This window comes from Grus americana, chromosome 9, assembly GCF_028858705.1.
Source record: "Grus americana isolate bGruAme1 chromosome 9, bGruAme1.mat, whole genome shotgun sequence".
NCBI lineage: Eukaryota > Metazoa > Chordata > Aves > Gruiformes > Gruidae > Grus > Grus americana.
This window is the reverse complement of record NC_072860.1, coordinates 10,803,623-10,829,831: the sequence shown is the minus strand read 5'-3', so window position 1 is coordinate 10,829,831 and position 26,209 is coordinate 10,803,623. Positions and strand designations below refer to the sequence as shown.

The following is a 26,209-nucleotide window of genomic DNA, read 5'->3' as shown; positions in this document are numbered from 1 at the left end:
TTTGAGAAGAAAAAAGTTACAGAATAACTAATTTTTTCTCAACTTAAAATCAACTAAAGCCAAATTTATAAAAAACTAAAAGCAAATCTTTTTGCAGCAGAGAGGTTGGAAAGCTACTCTGGCAGTTCTCTGCAAGTAATGTAGCTCTCCATTCAAGAGCCTTCATTGTAGGTTTTAGCACAAATATAAAATATATATTTATATTTTCGTATATTTTCATAATTGCAGTAATAACTAGATACTTCCACTTATTCATCTTGACAGGAAGTAGATTTCCAAAATGCAGTCTTCTGATGGCATCCTTTTGGGTGGTGTTAAGTCTTACACTTACATCTTACACATTTTACTGACATAAAATTTACTGATAACTTAAAGAAAGGAGATTTTGAAATACAGTTACTATTTTGACAAGCACAGCCGTCCTTATGGAAAGTATACACATGTAGAATAAGCACGTCAAAGAAAGTTTAATACCTTGCCCTGCACTGAAGATATTATCTAAATTAGCAAGAGCTGCATATTTGTCAGCTGACTGGAGACTGGGTTTATTCACTGCAGCTTTACTGGCTGCAGTTGCTGTTGTGCCGCTCTGAGAAGCATTGAAGGCTCCAAAATCAGCACTGGAGGATTTGGGGAAGTTATCAAAGTGAGCAAAGTTAGCATTCACTGATCCAGCACTTCCACCTGTAACAAATGAAGTTAAACATGATCAACACTCCAAAACTAGAAAAAGTCTCTACAACCTTAACTGATGGCACAATAATCCCACCTTTGTGGTTATATGAGGTAACATGTTCCCCCGCCCCATCCCACACATTTAAGACCCTTTCCCACTTCCTTCAAAGTTACACTGAGTCATCAGAAAAAATAATTTTTTTATATTTTTCAGTCTGCAGATCAGGGACATAAAACCCTGCCAAACTTCAACAGCTTAAATCATAGTCATAATTTGATCTTGAAAAACTGTATGCTATTTATTAGCTGTTAAAGTAATTTCAACAATAATATTTTGCTAGAAAAATAAGTATGTGTCTGAATATTTAATATTCAAAATACAGAAGCTTCATTTTCCTGTCAAACATGTCTAATGAATAGCTACTATTCACATTTACTTAACAGTACAATGTTTAACCATTTCAGATGTCAGTCATCCTTCTAAGTAAAACGCAGTGCCTAGAAGTCCAAACACAGTATGATTTCATATCAAGGTTTAGAGAGAGAGTTTGGTTCTGTTCTCGGATTTTTAGACTACATCCAATCAGGAAAGAGGTGAGGGGGAAGACAACACAGCTCTTTTTATACCAAGTCTCCACTGGTGTCAGAGATACATAAATCAGTTTTAAAAATCTGACTTAGGTCCACACAACTGAACTTCAGTTCAAATATGAAACTATGAACTTCCATCTCTTCAGTGTCCAGACAATTTGATCTGGGCAGGTCACATACTTAAATGTAAATGAGTTGTTCCATTAAGTGTGTCACATTTTATAACAGTTGGTTGATGATTCCACTCATACTACAGAACACACAACTTTAATACCATAATCAAGAAGTTAAAACATATGCAACAGTAGGAATGAAAGTGCTATACTACAATGGCATAAAATGAAGCAAGCCAAGTTTTCCACTGTGTGGAACTTACTGTGTACAGCCTGAAGAGGAAAAGCTGAAGTAAATTCACCAAAACTGCAGCTAGATGAAAGCGTTCTGAACGCTGGACAGCCAGAAATTGTGTGTGGGTTAAAGTTAACATAAGAAGGGAGAAAGAAAATTTGAAAAAAAGTTTAAAACGACACCACACTCAAAAGAAAAAAAAAAAAGGAAAAGTCAGTCAGCCAAAGATCTAGACAAACAGCAAGTGTAAGCTCAAGCAGAAGTTCTAAAGCATGATCAAATTAAAGGAAAGCAAAATAAATCTTAGCAATAGGCTCTACACATGAAGTCAAACATACTGAAGTGTGTGTGTATGTTATATATACATGCATAGACACACACTTTTTTGTTACTGTGATGTGCTTTTGGATCTACTGAAACACTTCTCTTACAAGATAGTCAATTCAATATTTATTAAAAGCAGTATGGTTTACTCTTTTTATAGTTATTTCAAGTGTAGAGCTAACAAACACATAGTGCCATAAATCAGACTTCTGAGTAGCATTAGGAAAAAAAAAAAAGAAAATCAATACCAAACAGAAGGAATTCATTTTGAGTTTCCCCAGAGCTTCAGATGGCTTGATTGCATTTAAGCAGGCAGATGCAAGAAATAAACTCAGCTTAAGTACCTTCCAACACAGAGGTAAAGATTATTTCAATTACATATTAATTAAAAGTGCTAGGAGTTCTACCTGTATTTTGGGGCTGAAAAGACTGAGTTGCTGTGGGGAAACCTCCAAAATTACTCGAGCCACTAGGCTGTCCAAATGCATCAAAGTTTGCAAAACCTGCATTTGCAGAGTTCTGCGCTGTAAATTGCAAAGGAACAAAACATGTTAATGGATATGGGAAATAAACACAAAAACAGATGTATTAACTAAATTCATGGTCATGACAGCCTCCAAGGGTTATGTGCTACCTTGTAATTTCTTTTTACATGAAAAAAATTATATGTGATACACTACAATTGAAAGTTGTCTTTGAACAAGGTTTTACAAATCACCTTCACAGAGCTGTACCAGTTAGTGCTATTTCTCTCCTCCTCACATGAGCTACTACTCGCAACTGCGTGACCTGATGAAGTCCAGTTCAGCTTAACCCTAGAGTGTTTGCAGTGGCAGCTGGTCAGGGAGAAATAGCCAAAAAATACAGAATACCAGGTGTATACCTGTAGAACTCAACCCAGGTATGATTCTAAATGCTAGTTTCCAAAACTAGAATTTGTGGACTAACTGAACATTTCTTTGGGAATAAAAATTAGAAGGTATTTTTGTAACATACTGACAATTTGAATTCCTCATACACAAAGCGCTTCTTCCTTGAGTGAATTTAGTTTGGCACCACTTGAATGGTTTTTGATAGGTTTATTAATTAATTTCACTGGAAAATTCAGGTTTTAAAAAACTAAATCAGAACACGGAAATATGGAAAATCAATACCAATGTCAGGAAGATAGCATTCATAGAGTGCATCCATAAAATAAAATCCAAGGAAATTTCAAATTGAATTTCAGTTTTCGCCTTCCTTTCGTGCCATACTATAGGAGAAAATAGAAGTTAACACCCGTCTAATTTCAAACAGCTGGACATTCAAGCATCTATAGATTCAACAAGAATTGTGTACCTAACTGATAAGCTTCACAGAAAGTCTTAAACATTATTATAAGGGGGAAAATGTTTTTAATCAAATGCAAAACTAACGCCTATATATAGGTAACTTGAATTACTATCTAAAGAAAGCCCACAAAACACCTTCTAGAATAACAGATGGGAGTACATTATATTTTTGGGTCAGGATTTGTTTATTCTGGAGGGATTCTGCAGATTAAATATACACAAAAACATTAAATTATGCTGATTGTTTAAGCACCATTACTTAATAGCCAGATAATGCTAATAAAAAGTTGCACTATTTCACTGAATTTCTATTTTAAAAACATCTGTACTACAGATTTACAAACTAAAAAGGGCATTTTTATACAAACTACTGTATTCCACAATGCTGCTAATATAAATGAAAGTGCAAGTATTTCCCTTCACAGGGGATACTGGGAGAGAGGGTGAGGTTTGATGCTACTTGATACCACTTTTTAGAAGTGTGCATGCATATTGGGTTTACATGGCATGGTTTTGGTAGTGGAGGGCTGCAGGGGTGGCCCCTGGGAGAAGAGATCAGAAGCTGCCCCCATTTCTGACAGCCAGTTTCAGCCAGCTCCAAACACAGACCTGCCGGTGCCCAGTGCCAGTGGCACCTCTGTGGTAACATATTTAAGAAAGGGCAAAAAAAACCCCACTGTAGCAGCCGTGAGAGAGGAGTGAGAATATGAGAGAAACAACTCTGCAGACACCAAGGTCAGTGAAGAAGGAGCAGGAAGAGGTGCTCCAGGCACCAGAACAGAGATTCCCCTGCAGCCCATGGAGAAGACAATTGTGAAGAAGGTTGCCCTCCTGCAGCCCACGGAGGACCACAGTAGAACAGACAGCCACACTGCAGCCTGTGGAGGACCCCACACCAGAGCAGGTAGAGATTCCCTAAAGGAAGCTGGAGCCTGTGGAAAGCCCATGCTGGAGCAGGTTTCTGGCAGGAGCTGTGGCTAATGGAGAAGTGTCCACACTGGAGCAGGTTCTCTGGCAGGAGCTGTGACCCTGGGGGGGCCCACACTGGAGCGGTCCATGCCTGAAGTGCTATACCCCATAGAAAGGGCCCATGCTGGAACAGTTCTTGAACTGTAGCCCATGGGAAGGGCCCACATTGAAGAAAGTTGTGAAGGACTGTATCCCACTGGTGGGGAGGAACCCCACAATAGAGCAGAGGAAGAGCATGAGGAGGAAGAAACAGCAAAGATGAGTATTATAAACTGACTGCAACCCCCATTGCCCTCGGGGGCCAGGGCATGTAGAAGAGTCAGTAGTGAAACAGTCTGGAAAGAAGCGGTGAAGGAGGTTTCTAGTTTCTATTATTATACCATCCGTATTGGTTCAAACAGTATCCTACAGACTTCAACTCCATATTTCATAGTTTGGGGGCTTGTTTGTTCGTTTTGTTTTTAAACCAGTACCTTTTTAAGAGGAATGGATTAAGAATTCAATTACACCCTGCTTTAAAATGAAAGTAATGCTTTCACCCTGGTGCATCAATAAGGTAGGGGCTACTTAGGGACTGATGTTTAGTTGACAAAATAGGATTAAGTACATAAATGTCACTCGTAGAATCATGACAAAATTTTTCATTTTAATCACTCAGAATATTATGTCAAGAACCTTAAATGAAATATCTTTTGGTCTAATTATATTACAGGCCACTTAATTTTATTGCATCAGCTGACACAGAAAGTATGATTTGCAAGTGGGCCCATGTTAAAACATTAGAGCTGTAAAGACTCCTCTGCAGAGTATTCAGATGTTAATCTTGCTTTATTTTATGTGGTAAAGTTTAAACCTATGTAAAAGTGGTACAAAGGTAAACACCAGGTAAGACTTGTACTTTCCTGTACCTGAACAACATGTAGATCATGGAATAGTTTGAGTTGGAAGGGACCTTAAGGACCATCTAGTTCCAACCCTGCTGCCATGGGCAGGGACACCCTCCACTAGAGCAGGTTGCCCAAAGCCCCATCCAACCTGGCCTTGAACACTTCCAGGGATGGGGCATCCCCAGCCTCTCTGGGCAACCTGTTCCAGTGTCTCACCACCCTCACAGTGAAGAATTTCTTTCTAATATCTAATCTAAATCTCCCCTCCTTCAGCTTAAAGCCATTACCCCTTGTCCTCTCACTCCATGCCTTTGTAAACAGTCGTCTCTCCAGCTTTCCTGTAGGCCCCTTTTAGGTACCGGAAGGTTGCTCTAAGGTCTCCCTAGAGCCTTCTCTTCTCCAGGCTGAACAACCCCAACTCTCTCAGCCTGTCCTCATAGGAGAGGTGCTCCAGCCCTCTGATCGTCTGTGTGGCCTCCTCTGAAGTCAGTCTAACTGGTCCATGCCTGTCTTGTACCGGGGACCCTGGAGCTGGACACAGCACTGCAGGTGGGGTCTCACGAGAGCACAGCAGAGGGTGAGAATCACCTCCCTTGACCTGCTGGTCACACATCTTCTAATGCAGCCCAGGATACGGTTGGCTTTCTGGGGTAGATAGACTGGCAATTCCAAAATTCAGCTCTCCATGCAGAAACCCAAGAACAACCCTAAGTTAAGGAACTGCAATAGACTGCAGATTGACATAGATTCGCAACTGCTGTTGTGACTGCAGATCAATGAGGCAGTACAAAATCTAGCTGGCTAAAGCCAGCTCAAGTATGACAGCACCAGTCATGGCAACGCAAACTGCCCCTACAATCTTTCCATACTTTCTTCTATGAGGTTTGCACTACCTAGCTTCGAATAAAGGCAAGAAACATTGCAAAACAAAAAACTAAAATAAAGTCCACATATATTCAATTACAAAATTGAAAATAATTCTCTAGAAGACTATGTCATACTATTTTATTTCCTCTGGGTAAAGCCTCTTCTCCCTTGTTATAGAGTTGTACTGTGTCACTATGCCTTTTAATTATCTTTTGTGCAGGTCTTTATTTCATTAGTTTATAGAAAGTCTACATGCCAAAAATTTTTAGCTTTTTTGTCGCTATTACCAGTCTGTAAACTATGGACAGAGAACAGTTATCTACCATCATACTCAAAACCTCATCATTTTGTAGACGTTATGGAACTTCATAAGTTAAACGCATACAGTAAGGTCAGCATGTTTCCTCTTCAGCATACAATAATGTTCTGAGCCAGCTTAGTACATTAGAAAACTCAAAAAAAATATCAAAAGTTGCACTTCCTGCATAATTTTCAAGCTTTACATCTAGACTTTACAGATCACAGCGCAAGTTTGTTAATATTTTCTTATCAGCTGCTGCACTCAGTTGTGCCTTAATTGCAGAACAGTAACTTATACTGGAAGACCTTTAATTTGCTGGTGCTTTTCAGTGATTTCTTTAGTTAACCATAGCATACATGAAGGGAAAAAGAAAAGTCCATCCCCTGTAGGCATAGCTAAAACCAAGCCCTAAAACAAGAACACCAGACCATAAACTTCAAGAAAGTAGTGCTGGACTAAGTGCAAGTTGTTCCATCCTCTGCTGTAGTGTGTGATTACTAACAAGAATGACAGGTTTATACAACTCCTTAAATGAGCATTCAAAACTCATTTTTGCCAAAGCTGGTGGACTCACCAACCCTCCTTGTGTTCCAAAGGGAACAGTCCGTAACATTTCATTACTAGTCTCAGTTAACTCTACCCTGTGGTTACTGCACACAGAACAAGCCTTACAAGTGTCTTACCCTAGCGAGTCAGAAAACACCTTTAGATAAACCAGTCTGCAATATACATTCAGCTATGGCACGCTCAGAATTAGATTTTTGTCTTTTAGAAACTGATTTACCAGCCCTGAAACTGTTTTGGGTTCTAAGACTTACAAAAAAGAGTCATGGGAATGACCACAATGGTTAATTATTGAAACAGAAAACTAGTCAGTACAGCTGAATATTCCTCTCAATTTTCAGCACTTACTTCAACCAGAAATTAACAGACTCTTTTGTAAGATTATATTTATTCTTGAGTGTTCATATTGCTTTTTATCCTTTCAAAATTACCCAGCAGAGATGCAGTGGAATTTTACCTAGAATTGGAACACAGTATTGAAATACTGGTGTAATGGAATTTTCACCTCATGAAACCCACAAAGAGTAATTAAGTGTATATAAATATAGAATCATTCAGCAACAAGTTTGGAAAGAATAAGAATTAAATATCTGTAGTCTCTTCAGTAACAGTGTACAACATTGGCCAGTCAGCACAGTTTGTCCCAGTTAAATATACCTCCAAAAAGATGATTAGCATGAAATCTTATGTTAAGGACCTTACAAAATACAGAACAAGAATGGCTGTTGCAGTGTATTACTGAATTCAGCCAATTATTTTGCAACTTTTTTTTTAAAGTTAACTTTGAGAAAGCCTTCATACTTTGCTCAGTTCCACAGGTGTGCCTTAAGTCCCCTCCATCACACTTCTCAGTCATTAACTATTTTGGGACTGATCTTCAGGAAATACCTCTTATTCTTGTTGGCTTAGCAGCATCACAGTTTCTCTCAGAAAAACTAGATGAAGAACCCATTCAGACAAGGCAGGCAAAGGTACTTTCCCACAATTACAATGCAAGTTAGCAACAACATACTTTAGTGACCACAGAATCAGCTTTTTCTTTAGGATAGACTTCTATGGCTCAAGATCTTTGGCTGAAAATAAATCCCAAGGGCTCAATATATTTTACTGAAGTCATTCGTTAAGAATTCAAGGCCTACCCCCATCCTCCATCAAGACATATGCTCAAAGCCTGTTTATTCTTCCTGAAACTACAGAACACCACCCACATGGGTAGTATTCAGTTTTCAAATAGACACACACACAAAAGAGGAGGTCATTCTCTAAACTGAGGAAGCCTTTGTTTTTCTCTTAAATTGACAGTTATTGTCAATGCATTTGAACTCCCTTAGAAGTCTATATCTGCTTTCTTTCCATGAATGCTCTTCCTAATAATTTGCAGAAAGAAAATTGAAGATCTAATAGCAGCTTCTCCCTACATTCTGTTACTCATCCTCTTACTCCCCCGAAAAATTTAAAGTTCTAGTAGTGGGCAGAAAGAGTCTAATCATACATATCATAGAAAATAGCTATAGCAACTCCCACTTCAAGCAGCAGGATTATCAGCCTTTATGTCTTCAACCTTTCTTTATAAAGATGTAAAGGAAATCTTGAGCAATACAACATTCTTAAGGCACAGAAATTACACATACCTCATGAAAAAGTTTAGACTAAAGTCATGAAAAATTAAAACTACATTTTATACATTTAAAAGGGATACACTGCTCAGAATACTTACCTGTATGACTGTTGAAGTGTGCAAAATTAGCAAAATTTGCTGTAGCAGTTGACTGAGGAGGAGCAGCAGCAAAGATATCTGAGCCAAGGTCACTGAGGAGGTCAAATTGTTTCTTTTCTTGTTGCTGCTGTCCTTGAGATCGAACTACAACAGGAGACTATAAACAACATTTCAATTAGCTAATAAAAGCTGATATTTTACCAAACTTACTTTTGCAAAATACTAGAAAGATAGACTAAGCATATTTCCTTAACAAGCCATTTAGTTCTGAAGTTTAAGATGCTGTATACAGCACAGACTCTCCTCCTATAGTATGAGGAAGACTATTTATGATACTATGGTGGCTTTTAGAACTCTGCAGCAGATTTCCATGGATTAATAGGGCCTAGAAGAATAAAGTAGCAGTATAAGCAACTTCAAAACTACATATTTAAAACTGCAATAAAATACAAGCAATAAAACTTAATTTTACAAGTTGGAAAATAGTTATTCACTGCATTCTGAAAAAGTCTTTAGAATTCAGTATACAGAGAGAAAAATTGGCGAATTTCATGGCAAGGCTGCAAGTTGCAAATTTCTACTGTTTGAGTCTTTAGAGGTCCATTCAAGAATTGCCTGTATCCTAAAGGTGAAACAGTTTTTAAAAACTGTCTTCCCTTCCAAATTCTAAGTACATAGTGTTGTTTTGTTTTACATAACAGCATACAGACGCTCCCTGGAAGTCAATTGATAAGACAGTTACAGAATGCATAGGAAGTAATAATGAACATGCACGCTTTTCATCCACATACTCACTACTAATTTCATGGTTAACTGTATCAGCTATTTTACTGTTTTCAAAAAAAAACAAACATGAAAATGTATCACATTATGTTCAAACTTCAGAGATATTTATACAACAGACAGTCATAATTAAGCTTGTCAATCACCCTGGAAAATTCTGCTTACTGAAAATAACTATTTAAAAGAAAAATCAATTTGGTCAATAGAAACAAACTAAATTTAAAACCTGATCTGTAAACTTCAACAAAAACCATAAAATCACATTTTTAGTGATCATATTATTAGGTAACAGTTGCTGTTGCAAGAATTCTTGTGCCACTAAAAAACTACTGCTGAAGAGTTCTGTGCCGCTCAGCTCAGTCATTACTCACTTGGCTAGGTGTGCCCTTGTTTAAGTGCAGTGCAGGTGCCGCTTCTCCCAAGAGAGATTTGAGTGGCTTCACCTCAGGTGTGCTGCTTGTACTACTAGCAGAAGACCCTGATATGGATGCATGGACCGATGCCACCACCTTTGCTTGCTCTGGAGGAACATACCTACGTTCAAAAAGAACAATGTTTTTTACAAGTTTAACATGAAAAGTTCTGCTCAACATTCGTAAGACTCAAGTGTGAGAACTGGTAGCTTTGCTATTTTAACCACTGACCCTGCAACAAACTCTGACAGTGGTTTGCAAAACACCATATGCAAATATGCCAAATATTTTTAAAAAAAACAGACTAAAATTCCAAGTCATCAATATTTTATAGCACTTATTAAATACAAACCACACATCTTCCACCTCCTAATAAAAGCCCGCAAAACCCTTACTTTACACTGTTGTTGACATCCCCTTATGCCATTTCTGTTCCATCAGTATAAACCACACATTGAGAAACTTCTTTAAGTAGTTTTGTCTTTCTTGCTTCCTGTAGGACCTCCAAATAAAGTACAGAAATCATTTCACTTTAGAGCTGTGCAATCTAGTCCAAAGAGCACACGAGAAGGAAAGCACACAAGAACGTGAGGATAACGGTCCATCTTCACTTCTTATCATAGAGGCAATCTTTATAATTGTAAGGCTATCTTACCATCTTTTCTTTTCATATTTTTCCTGTAGAAATTCCTTTACTTTCTGTGGATCCCTGAAGTCTGGAATTGCTGATGATCTATCATCAAATAGGCCTAGCCAAATCTGTTTGCACACCTTAAAAAAACAAACACAACAGATTAATCAGAGAAAATACATTAATTCAAGACCTATTTAACTTTACAATTGTTAATACATCAAACCATTAAATACTGTGTGGCTGCACATTTTTTGTTGCGGACCGAGCTACTTTAACAAGTGACTAGTGCACTGTGTACTGGTCTAAATACTTCAGAGTTGAAAGACCATCTGTCTCAGCAGGACAAGCAAATCCTAGCATCCAATTTCACCATCAAATATTGCTTTTACAAAATATTTGTAGTATGTAGTCAGGAAGGGCAAAGCACCTGATTTCTACTCATGATCTTTAAGACTCTTCTCCTTCACCTAATTCTACGCATTCCCTTACCTGTACTTCAGGGTTTAAACTGTTTCAACAGATTCCATATGTCATAAGCCCCAGATGGTAGATTTTAAAGGTTCTGAGGTTTAGTATTTACACTTATATAAATATATATATAATCAAATCAGTATTTGAGTATAGGAACTTTTTTTTTAAAACAGCCCTTCTTACCATGATGCAGTTTCTATGGTATCATATACATTTAATTTGAGTGAGGGGATGAGAGGAGGAGGAGAAGTACTCTTGCTCTGCTTTAATTTTCTAATTGTAGTTGTGAGCAAAAGTTGAACTGATTGCAAAATTCTCAGTATGTTCAACTTCAATTCCTGGCCAAAACAAGAATAGTGACTGTTCTCAAAAGTAAACAAGACACAGGAGTTGTCACACTTAAAATGTTTACTTTAAGCACTTAAGACTACTCTGCAAGTAACCTGACCATGCACCCAAACAATATACCAAACATTAGCTACCCTCTAAAACAGACTGCAATTTTACAACTGGTTTCTTCCAGAGAAATGAAGGCAAAAAGCTTTGTTTTTATGATGCACACCCCTTTCTTTCCACACCCTTTCTGAAATAGTTCTGACCATCCCTCTGACAAGCCTGCTACAAATGTTGCCCTCTATCCCTGCAGTAGTGTCAGGTTCTCAGCATTGTCCCCATGACCTTCAGAGGAAGCACTTGCTCCAACAAGCAAAAGCTGCATAAACTGATTGCCCTGAAAGTTGGCAAGTCAAGGTAAAAGCTGTGATGCTTCCACTACATCTTCCCCAGAAAGGCACTAACTTACTGGGGGGAGGGGAATATTTCTTCTTCTTTACCTGGCCAGCTAGCTTCACCGAAATTGTAGCAAATTGGCACCTTTGGGAGCACTAGTTACCAAATGTGATAAATCTCATAGGTAATGTCAAAGATTGCTCAGGATGACAGAGATTAGACAGACCGTATAAGTGTGTATTTCATACTTGATGTCTCAATGTTACATAGCCTGCTTGCACATCCAATGCTCTGCAGTCCTTATTGTCATTTACTGGATAGAGACAAACAACAACAGGAAACAGATCTAATGATCAAAGGATAGCTCTAAATTGTGATTTAAATACTCATCTAAAAATAAGATCAGTAGTTCCTACTTCAAATAAATTCAGCTATTCAGCATCCATTCAGCAATTGTACTCCACAGAGGGGTTAAGTTCAATGCAGTGACCTGAATTCGCAGATTTAAACAGTCATTATTTGCAATATGGTAGTTGAAATGAAATGGAAGGTATTTAATACTTTTTCATACCGAGTTAGAAGATATAAACTTGTGCAAAAAAAGTCACAAGTCTGGTCTAAAGTAACAGCCAATAGCACTATTTTAATAGTAGCAATCTTTCACATAAGAGCTACTTTTTGCTGACAAAATTTATAAAGTCAGAACATTCATGGGTATAGCTTTAAACATCTGCAGTGGACAGTCTGATGTGGGCCAGTAGTAGTATTTCTATACTTAGATTTGTGAGTATAACTGTACCAACTAGTAGTTATACGATTGTTAGGAGGAAGAGAAGTCCTGTTTATGGCTAGTTACAGAACACCTGGCAGCAGGAGTTGGTGGTGGCCAAATCTACACAGTTCTGTTTCACCCCCCTCCCCGACACCCCTACCCCAGCTTCAGTATTGGGAGGAACATCAGGAAACACTGAAGAAAAAGTTGTGACTAATTTCAGACAATCAGAAAGACAAGCATTAGAAAAGCCCCTGGTTGATCCCACACCTAGCAAAATACCACTCAGGGCTGTACCATGATGATCAGTTTGCATCCAGCCTAAGATGTGCTAATGAATGATAGAGGAGGTTCTCCTCCCGACCCGTATCAGGCCATTAAATTACTCCACCTTCTCCTACCACCCAAACCAAGTCACATGAAAGAAACATATCACAATTACCATGTCACTAGTACCACTGAAACCTGTCCTGAGATCAACAGTCAAACCACAATCCAGTTTTTCACCTTTCTCCCTCCCAGTTTTCTGCTTCATCATTACCCTGAAGTGCCCAAGCTTTCAGGAGGGGAAAAAAAACAACCAAAAATCAGCTCCATGTCAAATAGTCTCAAGCCTTCCTGACCACTAAAGGCAATTCCTAGGAGAAATGAGGAACCAAGGTCCTTTGTGACTTTAGATCATTTACCAGCTATGCAGCTATTGTAGATAACAGTTCTATGAATATGCAAACAGGTGCGGAGGAAGACTCTGCTGTCCAAACACACTGTTGGTTTAAAATGATGCAAGCTTCTGGAAGGTGTCAATTCTTCCATTGCGTTGCAATTTTTGCAAGGCTTCGGAAAGCAAGCTTCCAAAAGCATTTCCTGGAGCAACTAGTTTCTTCTAAATACTTAACACAAAAGCAGTAACAACTTAAATATGCCTTAAGTAACTATGAGAACTTAAGCCTGCCAGGCACTCTTTATTGGTTCTGTTACTGGTAGCAGAGAGAACAGTATTACTAGTGGGCAACACAACCACCAAGCAAAAGAACCAGACTTAGTCACACATGCTTCAGCAACAAGTTCTCATTTTAACAGTTTGACAGCAGCAGCTATACAAACACAGGTTAAAACATTTACTTTACCACACCAGAGATGCAAATTAAATTTCATATACGTTTCTTTACCTTAAGAAATTGTACTTTTTCTGAGAATTCTTTGAGCCTTAAATACAGACAAGTCCTTTAGAAAGCCAAATTTTAAAACTTTAATATCACACAAGAAACTATTAAAAGACACAGCTTTATCTATTTCTGTATGAAGTACCACACAATGCTTTGAACATCAGCAGCTGTTCCAAGCAAGCATTCAGAACACAATAAAAGGCCCGTTGTCCTCCCTTGTTTGCTGGTGACCTGTATGCTCTTTCTGGCTACACTTCTGTTACTATCATCTGACTTGACAGGAATCCACAATACTGCATTGATCATGCTTCAAGCAAGCCATAATACACAATTTTCAGCTATCTACAAAAAAGAAAATGGCAGTGGGTTGTGCAATACCATTACAATGAAATCAAAATTAGAAGTTAAAATTTAAAAATATTGTCAGAGACAGAACTAGCATCATCATACAATTGGTTTTTTTAAATAGTTATCTTTCTGTAGTCTTAAAATAATTCACTAGCAGTACTGAATCTGGTGCAAAGAAAAGTTTGCTGTGAGAAATGGGAATATTTTTACTGATCAGGCCATCACATTTTTTATTTCAAAGCTATTTAAAAGTTACTGTTATGATAAAGATCAAGGAAATTTATGCCATGCAACTTACTGTTAAGTTATGGTGGGGAATGATCACTCAGTATTTACATCATTGGTATCCTCATTACTCCCCCTGATTACTCCCCACTAATCAGAGCTTTTAAATCCACTGTCTGAATTTGACAAGCACATGATATACTAAAAGATTAATGGTAACAACAAAAAAAATAGTGTAACTGTAGAAAAATCAGAGCAGCAACTTTAGTTGTCAATACTTCGACATGAGCTTCAGTTCTATGTGCTGTCTGGCCTGACACCTGAACAAATTAGCACACAGTTATTCACAGCATGTGCTGGCTCTTGCCCAGCCATTACATGCAGGACATGGGGGAAAAGTGCAAAAAGGCAGTAAAGGGCATATAAATCTGCACAAAACCAAGCTTTAAGAGACTACTCACTCCACTAAACACAGTTTTCTTCTTAGTTTTCCAATACAAACTTACTATTTGAGAAAAAAACAAGGAAGTAATTTTCAGAAGCAGCAAAAATTCAGAACAATATATGGTTTGAGAAATTTGAAATCTCAAAAAGCACATATTTCAAAACACCTCTCTACTCAACTACTCCATATATAAATCAGACTTGCAGAGCTGATTCAGAAAATGCTACTTCCCAAGTTTCATGATACATCTTAAGCTCCATTTTATCAGAACTACTCTTTCCTTTGCTTTTACATATAATACATGAAGAAGCATCCCAACTCAGAGTTACACAACATTACTATTAAGGTACTGGGCCTAAAAATTCTATGGCTTTCTGAAATCCTTCCACATTGCACCATCTTCTTGGGGATGCTCTGGTTCAGCCATTTAATATTAACATTGTTCTTTTTGCAATAGCAGCACAAATAAGCCTCTACTCAAAAGCTTTGTTCATTCACCAAAAGCCTTGCTTTACTCCTTTTGATAACCAAAGCTCTATTAAACAAAATGCTCTGCTTAGAGAAGAGGCTGGCAAGCTGGAGCCAAGAGTAAACATTCAAGTTATGTGGAAGCCCTTAGAAACAGTGGAACATATCCAACAATCCATAATCATTGTCCACTGTCCCTGAAAAGTATAATTAGTTCATGTCCCATTGGTTCACCAATGCAGCAAGAAGAAAAAGAGACAGCACTGAAGACAGAATGATCAAGCATATGCAGCATTTGAAAAATCTACTTTTGTTGAATGGTTGACAGAAACAAGACTTAAGTTTTGCCTGCCTCCACTACATTGTGGGAGCTGCAAAGTAACAAAACAAACCAAAGTTTTATTTTGTCAGGTAACACTAAGTAGAAACCAAGATTCAGCAGTTACCTTCATGGACTTTAAAAGTTCATGAGAATCCTTTTACAACTGGTTTGTTGTAACAGTACTGTTCTCTGCCAACAAGCTCCAATCCTGCAAGGGATGTCATTAGACATTTGGCAACTGGATATTGGGAAGTTCAGAATTAGATTATTAAGTACAGCATGAAGCAAAAAGGGAAAGAGAATCACAACCAGCTTCAACCTACTCACCCTGACCTAAATAAAAACCCAGGAGGTAGCAAGGCAGAAACTGTGAGTTGCCATAACTTAAATATATCTTTGAAAGGAGAAATTGGGCCAAGTGCATATTATATGTTATAAAGAAGTCTTTACCTATATTTCTCTTCATACCATTGGTTTCCCTGAATCTGCATCCAACAGCTATTCTATCTGAGGGAGAAAGCTTTTGGTTTTGCTTCTAGTTTTGCTGTCATGTTTCAGGGGTTTTTTTGTGTGTGTGTTTTTACAGAGTTGGGAAGATAGGGACGGAAAGGCACACAGAAAAACTCCTAATAAAGAAGAAAACTCAGCAGCGTCCATCATATTTTGCAGAAAGCCTGAGACAATCTGAGATTTCAGTTATTTCTATTCCAGTGCTACATATTTCAACTACCAAACAACACTTTACCAAGTCATAACTATTTCACTGATACAGATCTCCAGTGTGTGTGGGAAGGCGGATATGGGAGAGACAAAGGCCTTCTGCTTACACAACACAGTCAGCCACCACATTTTAGAAACTCCTGGTAGCATAGTTATGCTAGTTAGGAATAATAAAAATTCAGTTAGGCCAGCAAAATTAAGTTTTTGCCCATGAAGCTGCCTTCCCTTGTACGCAGTAAAGACAGCACAGCAAGGAAAAGCTACAGTAGGACAAGTACTTCTGCTGGTAGAAGCTGCACTTTAACTAGAAAAAAACACACTACTAGACCTGCAGCAATACAGCACTTCTTGGTTAGACCCAGACATACCACCACATAGGAAGATTACATGTCAGTCTAGTTTAAAAAGCTCTAATGAGATATTACCTTTCAGTAGTCTGGTAAAAGCCAAATTAAATTTCTTCTTCTCCCCCTCCTCCCTGATAAAATATCCCCAGTTATGCACCAAATGCAATGCTGACAGTGCAAAGAACTACAGATTACCACACAACAAAAATATGTTCCAAAACATAACACTCACCACAGGAAGAAAGATTTGGAAACAGTTCCCTTATGTAAGCAAGTTATAGCTTTGTTTAGTAATTCAGCACTTCTGATGTCAATATTATTCATTAATCTCTGTAGGTTAAAAGAATTTTATACTGCCAGTATACTGATTTCAAAGCCAGTTTGGGTCCAGAAGCTATAGCTGCTTTCACAAGCACAGAGTTCAAGCTAGTAAATCCTACTAACAAAGACACTGTTCCATACACAATCAGCTCATGTACCTCTATATCGTATTAGCAGAGCCAGGGATGTACTACAAGGACACCTGACTGCACAGCTCGTGCTGTCAGGACTCATCAGCTCCAGCTCAGTACTGCTTTTTCCACTCCAGGGTTTCTAGGCTACATTCCACAGGAAAGGAGATTCTAGGAAAGCATTTTGGTCAGGTCAAACACCAGCCCTGAATCAGCTCCATACTGCTGCTAGTCCTGCAATTGTAGGTTCTCCTGGAACTTAGCGTGCAGGAAACTAGTAAGAAACACTTCCACAGGTGCTATCAAGAGACAGGAAGACTGGCACAAAACCAAAATTAAGCACAGATAAGCTAATCCCAAGCAGTTGGGCATACCCACATAGCATTCTACTCATTAGCTCAGGTAAACATGATCTTTGCCCCTAGATGAACACAGATTTTTCCGAATCCAACATCATCCAATTAATTTTCTTCCACCATATGCATATTAGAATAGGCTATTTGGAAAGGTTATAAAGTATATGGCACTTTTCAAAAATGTAGTAGAAAAATTGACTATGTAACTGGTTTGCCTTATAATACTTTTTTTCAGCTTCAGGGGAAAGCTTCTGAATAAATATGCACAGCTATAATGGCCACATGAGATGAGTACCACCTCCACTTTCAGCAGGCAGTTCACATTCTACTATCATTGCACTAGTGAATCAGAGGCCTAATCAATGTTAGCATCATTTGATTATGAGTATTCAAACAGAATCATCTCTATACCATTCTCTCCTCATTATTCCTAACATGAAAATACAGTGTGAAAATACCTCACGCTGCTCTTCATGAAGAGAACGAGGAGGGGGAAAATCCTACCCAGTGAGTCAGAACTGCCTTTACCCTCGAAAAAGGCTTAGAAGGCACTTGAGGAGTATCAGCTTGAAGATGTCTCTATGCTTGCTGCAAAAGTGAGCTAACCCCAACATTAGCAAAACCAGAGTCTGGACATCTGTTTATACCTGCAGGTGAGCAAGTAACACCAAAATACAGATGTCTTCTAATACAGTAAAAATATTTAAATCTGTATTTGAAGCAGTAAACGCTCATCCAAAAAAAAGTTCAGTTTCCTGTGCCAGAAAGTCATTGCTTGGAGGTATATATACAGAGAAGGAGATGGTGTCACACCTGAAGAGAAGCTGCTCTGAATAATCTTTTCCCAAAGCAGTTGCTTTCTGGCAGCCTTTTAGTAATTGAATGTTTTACCCACATATGCCACAAAGATGGCGATTTGTGACAACTGGGGAAAAATTACTATTTCAGAGATTAGGAATTTTTTTTTTTAAAGAGAATTTCAACCTCCGACAATACATTGACCTTAAAAACACTCTTTGAAGGACAGTGGAAAACTACTTCCTCTAAGAACAATTCAGCACCTTAATAACTACCTTATGTCAGGGAAGCTTTCTTGCTATTTCCCTTTCTATTCAGAACAAGTTCCCTATTGTACACCATGATCTACTCATCTGGAAGCAAAAAAGCTTACCACAGAGGCTTTGGCCACATTGGAAGAAGACTGGGAGGACAAAGTAGGAATGAAAATATTTTACAAGCTACAGAAAAATGGAAGTTAAACATACTTGATTGCAAAAAGTGGAGTGTGTGTATATACACACTTGCAGAACTAAAACAAGTGAATGTTGCAACATCTAAACATTCAGTGACTGTACTTTGTTTCACATATCCACATTCTAAAATGTTGGACAGTTCCATGCTCAAAAAATTTTATTCTAGAAAATTTCATTTCTTAATATATACACAAGAGCCACCTATGCTGAAGAGCAAAGAAGGTTTTTTTGTGAGGTCAGATGAACTTCATCTGCCCAATACTTTATCTCATCTGCAGGTGAGTATTCCAAAGTCCAATACCAACAAGAGAAAGCAAAATATTTAACGACTTCAACATACAGCATGACAAAGTGAAAACATGTTTAATTAAGTTTTAAACTTCTAGCAGTGTTTAAAACAACATCACTTCAGTATTTGAGCATCTGTTAAATCTACCATCTGCAATTATCTCTTCAGTGTTACTTTAGAATGAAGGCAATGCACTGCCATCCAACAACCCAAAAATAAACTCAGGAGGACATCTTCATTTATGAGGTAGCTCATTTAAATCATTGCAATACTTAAATTAAAGGAATAACTACTACAAACCCAAAGACACCTGCTTTTGAAACACAGTACAGCATTCCAGAGATCTGTGAACTTTTTATGTCAGTAACAAATGATGTATCAACTAAATCATTATGATTGGTAGACTAGTCAGGTCTATAATGAGGACAACTATGCTAATCACCTGAGTAGGAATCATGTAGAGTTTCAGATCAGTGAAAAATGAAACTGGTAGCATTCAAGCCTTTGCAGATTCAGTAAAACGAAATTAAAACAGATGCAGGGAGGGAGGGACATGCACACACGTTTTCCTTTACACTTGTGAAGCTTAAAGCAAAGCTAGCATTTACAGTCTTATGGAAAGAGACTCCAACATACTATATCTGATGAAAGATTCTTTATTATTCTCCCTATGCAAAAGTCAACAATATGTATACACATGTATACATATATGTATCTACATATATACACGTTATACAGCTTTAACATGCCAAAACAATTCAAAAAAGCCCAAAAAACTAGTCAAAGCCATTAAGAGTATTTTATAATGTCTGGAAGAATTTGGACCTTGTTCCAGGTCTGTCTAGAGGAATCATTCACAAACAGTCACGCTGACAAATAACACATCTACCAAGACAGAAAAAGAAATTGCTACTTCTATTTTCATTCTTCAACCTGACAGTTATGAATGGGCCAAGTTTGAGAAAAGTATCAGCATTTTAGCTAATGATGGGATTTATCCTCACAAAGCGTCACAAAAACATGTTGATAAGACACTGTAGCCTACAATCAATAGTTCTACTAAAACAGAATACAGATGCAATCAAAGTGAAATAGAACTTTTTTCTAATTCAGAACAGAAGCAAAAGCTGCCTCTAAAGTCCTCAATGCTATAGTATGGTGTTAAAATACAAATTTCATCCTCAAATCGAAGACAGCAATAGCAACACCCAGGGTTTACATGCTCCATGTGTCCCCATAGAGCCAATCCAACATTTACCTCAGATGTAGTTTTCCTCCACTGAAAAGAACAAAAAGGCAGTACACCAGAACTTTTTGTCTTCAAAGCTGCCCCAAGCCACTCTAAACATATAGACACTTATTAGATAACAATCCTTAGAGGAAAAAAATTCTCCCTTTTCTTCCTCTCTTCAAGAGCCTTCAACACTGATACACTTTCATTAAAGAAAGAGGCTAGTGAAGCCACTAGAAGACTTTCTGACACCTACTCCGAATACAGCTACAAGCAACAACTTAATTTTTGTCACGGTATGCTCTTTCAGGAAACACTGCTGCAGTCAGTCTCAAGGTCTAGGCTTGCAGAAAAAAAGACAGATGCATATTGCCTTATGCAAAAGGCAAAAGAAAACCTAATTCCGAAACACTGATCATGTGAATCTAGATTGCCTGGGTTGGGCAATAACACGTAACGTTATGACGATCAGCTACTTAAGTGAAATGAGCTCTTTAGAAGCATCACTTCAAATGATGTTGGCTTCAAAAGACTTCTGTCTACTTTTTGCTACAAAAAAATTATCAAGTTTTCCTTAAGTAGTGTTTTAAAGTTTTTAATATTAAAGTGCCAAAATCACTTGATAGTCTCCCAATAATACTTACTTCATTTCCATGTTTCTGCAGAAATTCTATTTCCTGTTGTGTGAAAGTAGTCATTGAAATTGACTTCACTCTGTGGGGTGGATTCAAGCCCCGTCTAAAAGAAGAAGCAAGAAGTATTTAGTCAGTAATCAGGAAATCTGTCATCATACAATCATTTTAGCATTACCACCAGAAGTCAGTCAGTTTTAAACTCAGGAGCCATCTTTAAAATGCACTTTTTGGTACTGCCTCCAACTTAAGGCTGTGTAAGCTCATCTCAAAATAATATTCAGCATGCAAAAAATCAAATAATTGAGCTTTAGGGGAGACCAATGTTTAGAACTGCACATGGAAATTCACTCTGATCCTTTCTATGGAAATTTATGAAAACATAATTAGACTTTTTTTAAATCTTAAACTGCTTCCCCAAATTTGTTCACCCTTGCCTCTACCCTTTCTCTCTCAATTTTGGGCCCCTCTGGGGCTTGCTTTCCCTCCAACTCCTCCCTCACTTCAACCTATTTTATTACAACTTCTACCCAACGACTAGATTTCTTCAAGCTAAACACCGAAGTTCAGATTCTTTTTTGCTTGCTTTAACCTACATTTCCTGTTTCCTCCCAGCATCTTTTTTCTAGTTTACTTTTTGCCTCTCCATCCACAGGTCTATTGTGTTTCTCCTCCTGAACACTGCATGAGTTAACAGCAAGAAAAACAAAAAGACAATACATTTATTGTGCTCTCAAATGAGAGATAACATTACTAATGCAATAACCCAAAACTTCAGCAGCTCTGCCTTAAGTAGAGATGGGCACCCTTCTCACATCCACACCACAGACTGCTGCAGCAGGGCTAACAGAAACCCAAGTCACTTGTGCTGCCAAAGCCTGACATTGTCAAACCCAGTTCAGTCAAAACCTGCAAGCAGAGAGAAAAACCCTGCTGAGCAACAGTGCCAGTACAAGAAAAAGCTTTCTTTCTTTAAATACATGCTAACTACTGCTTTTGCCCACAAATACTTACAATTAAAATCAAGCCGTGTTTTGCTCAATGGAAACAAGAACATTGCATCCCACATATGCCAAACAGTGGAGATACTAACTCAGACAATACAATGGGGTTAGTTTAACACTCAAGTTTTTGGAATACCATTTTAAAAAAAAGTACATTAACTATGAGATATCAAAGAATATAAAATTTTGTTGTTATGGGTATTGGAAGAAAGTTTCCTGAAAGGAAATTGGGGTAAACTTTCCAGGAATGCAATACAGGGCTAACAAATTGCTGGCAAATCAACTGATGAGTTAGCTCTATTGCTTGTATTTTGTTACTTTGCTTTAATTACAAATTTGGTTCAGATTGCTTTTAGGAATAAAAAAAAAAAATCACTGACATCCTATTTAAGATGACTAGTAATGATTATTCCAAGAACACTAACTATAAATTGTTATCCATCAAAACAAACGACAAAAATCTGATGTTCCAAATACTAACACTGTCTACTCAACTTTTAAAGAATATTTTTAGCACTTTGACTTTCTAAGTATAGTGGGGAAAAAAAATTGTTGTGCATTTAGCTTACAAATTTACCTTGACATGTAAATTCACACTGTACCTGTAAGAAGACAATGCTGATCCTGTGTTAAAAAAATTTCCACATGTTTAGTTAAAAGTTGGATACTGATTAGAACACTAGGCAGTAACATTTTAGCTTAAGTTTCATTAAAAAAAAGATTTAAGACACTCAATGTTTGAAACACTTGAATAAAAATAAACAATTGTATTTTCCCAAGAAATGCAGTGAACTTAAGAGTACCTTACAAACAGAAGTCATGTACAAGCCTATTGGTATATGAGAATTAATTTTACAGAATGCTATTTGCTTAAGCAAATTTTTCAAGCCTGAGCATCTAAAATTAGACTCCATGGTTCAACACCTCGACAAGAAGGCAGAAGAAGTTTTAAAGTTAGCGAGAGAGGTTTCAAGGTAGTTTATTGAACTCAGCCATCAGCAAACTGATTTCTTGTCTCAAAATGTTTAAATTCCATGGTAAATTGAAGTTACCAATTTAACATCTTTCATCTAGTTGTAAATCAAATCCACATCTACATCACAAACAACACTCATTAAAATATTGTATTATTATCTAAGATTTTTTTTTAGTAAATACTCATGTTAAGATGATGCAACTTCAGAAAGTCTGTAACAGTTCTATACAGTTAAAATTCATTGTTTCAGAGCTAGTGCTAGTATCAGGTTTGGTTGTTTGGATTTTGTTTGGTTTGGGTTTTTTTAAACACCTTGGTCCGTGCCTGTAAATAATTACATTTCACTAAGTGACACTGTAGAATCACATATTAAGTGAGAGCACAGAAAGAAAGTTGGCATCCAGCTGGCTTTTCACAAAAAAATGCTCCATCAAATATTATATGACAATCATTGTCCCTTGCTTTTACAGTAAGGATAAAAGTGGTTCTGTCTACCTTAGTCTGTTCAATTTACCCTCCTCCTATTAATCAAGATGCACAGTTAGATACTTGTAAACTATTTAATGACTATTTTAAAAGCTAGAGTTATTCACTGACACATTCGCATGTTTTTCAGCACAGGTAGTATTTAAACTTCCACACTATCTTCTGTTGGAAACTGATTATTACAGTAAGTATAGTTTAAGTGCTATATTGTACCTGTGCTTGCAGTGTGAAGTCACTGCACAAGTTATTTAAGCAGTACCTACTCCACACTGATCTACCAGGACTCTTCAAAGCATTTACATCAGCAAACACATATCTTCAGTTCTGTTAAGTAGCAATACTAAACGTACTTAAAGCATAGATAAGATTTTGTTTAGCCTAACTAGAGACTTCCTACATGCCTCTCTCTCCAGTGAGGACTGCCCTAGAGTTTTAAGGTTCAGGTTATAAAGTTCCACAATTTACACATTATATCCATGATGTGGGATAAGGTGAATTCTCACTTCTTTTACACCCTCCTGCTAAAGGAGGAAGACATGCCCCACGCCTACAGGTCAGATCACAACACATAAGTGTCAGATGTCTTGCATGACGAAGGAGAGCATGTCACCACATTGGTGGTCCAGGAAGACTGGAAATCCTGAACATAACTTTAATAGCCATAAATGCAAAGTTAACTATCAAGCTGCAGAACTATACATACAAGTAATTTTTATGTTTATTTAACATTGCAAGGGGTGGAGGGAAGCCTATGACAAGCCACCTCTTATGCTAAAGCAACGTAAGAAGTCAAACTGGAACAAGGAATTCAAGACAAATGCTGCATTACACAGCATACAAACACAACCCAAAACACATGCATTATGTTCTTTAGATAAATTACTTTGATTCTACCATTAGAACAGCTAGAACCCTGGGGTTTTTTATGATTTCTAGCTAGCATGAGCCACTTTCAATAACATTATACCGATGAACTAACTAGAATCTCCCTAAAACAGAGCAGTTGTGAGATTTATGAAGCAGAACTCAAGAACCAAGCCTAAGTACTAAAGCTACTCTTACTTCAAAGTCCTACGTTATTTCATACCCTTCCTTACCTACAGAGATTACTTGATGACCCAAATGATTCACAAACTACTCATCTACATATGGGGGAAGCTTACTGGTAGACAGCCAAGTACAATTATCCCTTATGAGGAATTAACAAATCTTTTTTATAGGAAAAAAATTTTATCTACCACTTGCTTTGTTTCTTTCCATGTATTTGACAAGTTCTAATGCTTTACAGTATTCCCTGTTTAACAGGGGACAAAATGGATTATAGTCCCTTAGTCCAAATTAATAATGCCTAAATTTAAATAGACCCTGAACAAATATTTGCAACCCGCACCCATGCGGCAGTACCACTTACTCCTTTTTCTGCTACAGACTTCCTGAGGAAGACAGCAATGAAATGCTACCTCAGCACTTAATCCAGATCACAGCTATCTCCGAAGAGGCCCTTGGGAAAGATGACCAAGTAAGACTATTCTGCCATCTGCACTTACCCGGCAACACCATAGCTAGAACATCCCACACAGATCCCACTCATCACTACCAACTTCTTCACGTTCAGTAATGGTTATTTCTGTGGAACAGCACTGTGACCAGAACCTCCAGCTATGAGGCTATCCTCCACTGACTCTCCATTGAATCAGTCCAGGCTTCTGGTGACACAGCCTGTCATAGGGGCAGCTACAGAGAACATGAGCATAACATGAGATCTCTGTTCTTCAAAGAGCATTGTTAAAACTGGTGCTCTCGCAAACAAAGGGAGCTTTAAGGCCACTGACACAAGATTCTGAAGTCTGGCAATCGAAACATTAAACATTCAAAACACTGTCAACAAGCACTGAATATTTGTTACTAACATAATTTAGTACAAATTATGGTTGAACTTGTGATTGTTGGCAGAGCTGCCATTCCTGCACTCAAACAAATGTCAGCAAAGTTGTCTGCAAAGGCCAGGGCTGGGAGGGGAAAAAAACCCCCCATACTTCAAAGAGTGGGCTCTGCTGGAAGAGGGTCACTTCCGTGGGAGGAATGGTGGGCGGACGACTACTCAACACCACTAGTGTCCCCCTGTATCAGATTCTTACATGATCTCAAGTCTGCGCCAGCAAAATCTGATCCCCTAAGAAGCAGGAAGTTAACAAGGCAAGTCAAATGCCAAGCTATCAGAGCACCCTACATCCCCAGGTGTCTGGAAAACAAGCTTTAGAAAACCCAGTGTCACAACATTCCTTATTATTTCTACGCACTGTTATTAGTAAAAGAGAATATAAGCAGTACTGGCCATTCCTGATACTTGTAGACCTCCCTGGAGACCCTCCACCATCTCACAAGCTCATTTATTTTTAACAGCAAAAGGCTCACACACATATTTAAAAGCACAGGCAAGGTTAATTTAACTTTTTTTCTTAAAAAAATGAACATCCTTTCTGAACTGCATAGTATTCACTGTGGTATTGACATTTCCTTTGCTCTCCAGTCATGACACTGAAAACAAAAATTATAGTAATATAGGAAATACCCTTACAAATATTTATATATACATAACACAGAGCCATTTTCCAAACACACTCCAAAGGAAAAAAAAAATGACTGGAAAGTCATACCAACACACAGTCAGAACCACCTTCACTCTAACACTGTTTATTTAGACCATTTTAATTTCTCCAAAATTTCATCTGGGGAAAGGGACAATAATTCACCACCATTGCACAAGATTTATTTTTTAGTTTGTTACTAGTGTCTGCCATCAAATAGTCCAATCTGGCTTATAGGGAAGTCCCTTACCCAGGAAAATTTAGATTTAGAATTTCAACTAGGAATATAAACAGCCAAAAGGCAGCCACATGATCCAATAATTGTAAGAAATAGCATAAAAGGGCTTTAGCATTCCCTGCAGTAACCATATGTTCTAAACATTCTTTGTTGCTCCTTCCTGACACAAGCCAGAAGTGCAAACATCTGAACAAGAGACTTCCTCAGTAAGTTGGAAGGGAGGGAATAAAGAGGGCAGTAGTGAGGGAAAGGGTAGGAGGAGTGTCCTAATTATCACATCAGCAGAT

The 26,209-nt window shown here is 37.8% G+C and overlaps 1 protein-coding gene across 8 annotated transcripts in view; it reads right to left on the bottom strand.

Moving 5' to 3' along the window:
• The window catches only part of AGFG1 (ArfGAP with FG repeats 1), a 37,578-nt gene that overhangs the window by 7,018 nt on the left and 4,351 nt on the right, over positions 1–26,209 (bottom strand). For 3 of the 8 annotated variants that reach the window (XM_054835428.1, XM_054835430.1, XM_054835429.1), the window contains exons 2-8: positions 20,643–20,736; positions 10,426–10,541; positions 9,729–9,891; positions 8,575–8,731; positions 2,346–2,462; positions 1,643–1,714; positions 475–684 (exon numbers count right to left, since the gene is read on the bottom strand). In XM_054835428.1, coding sequence (XP_054691403.1) covers positions 475–684; positions 1,643–1,714; positions 2,346–2,462; positions 8,575–8,731; positions 9,729–9,891; positions 10,426–10,541; positions 20,643–20,736 — 929 coding nt within the window. Of the gene's footprint in view, positions 1–474; positions 685–1,642; positions 1,715–2,345; positions 2,463–8,574; positions 8,732–9,728; positions 9,892–10,425; positions 10,542–20,642; positions 20,737–21,226; positions 21,473–26,209 lie in introns of those variants that run through there. The other 5 variants (XM_054835432.1, XM_054835433.1, XM_054835434.1 and 2 more) reach the window with 3 other exon arrangements.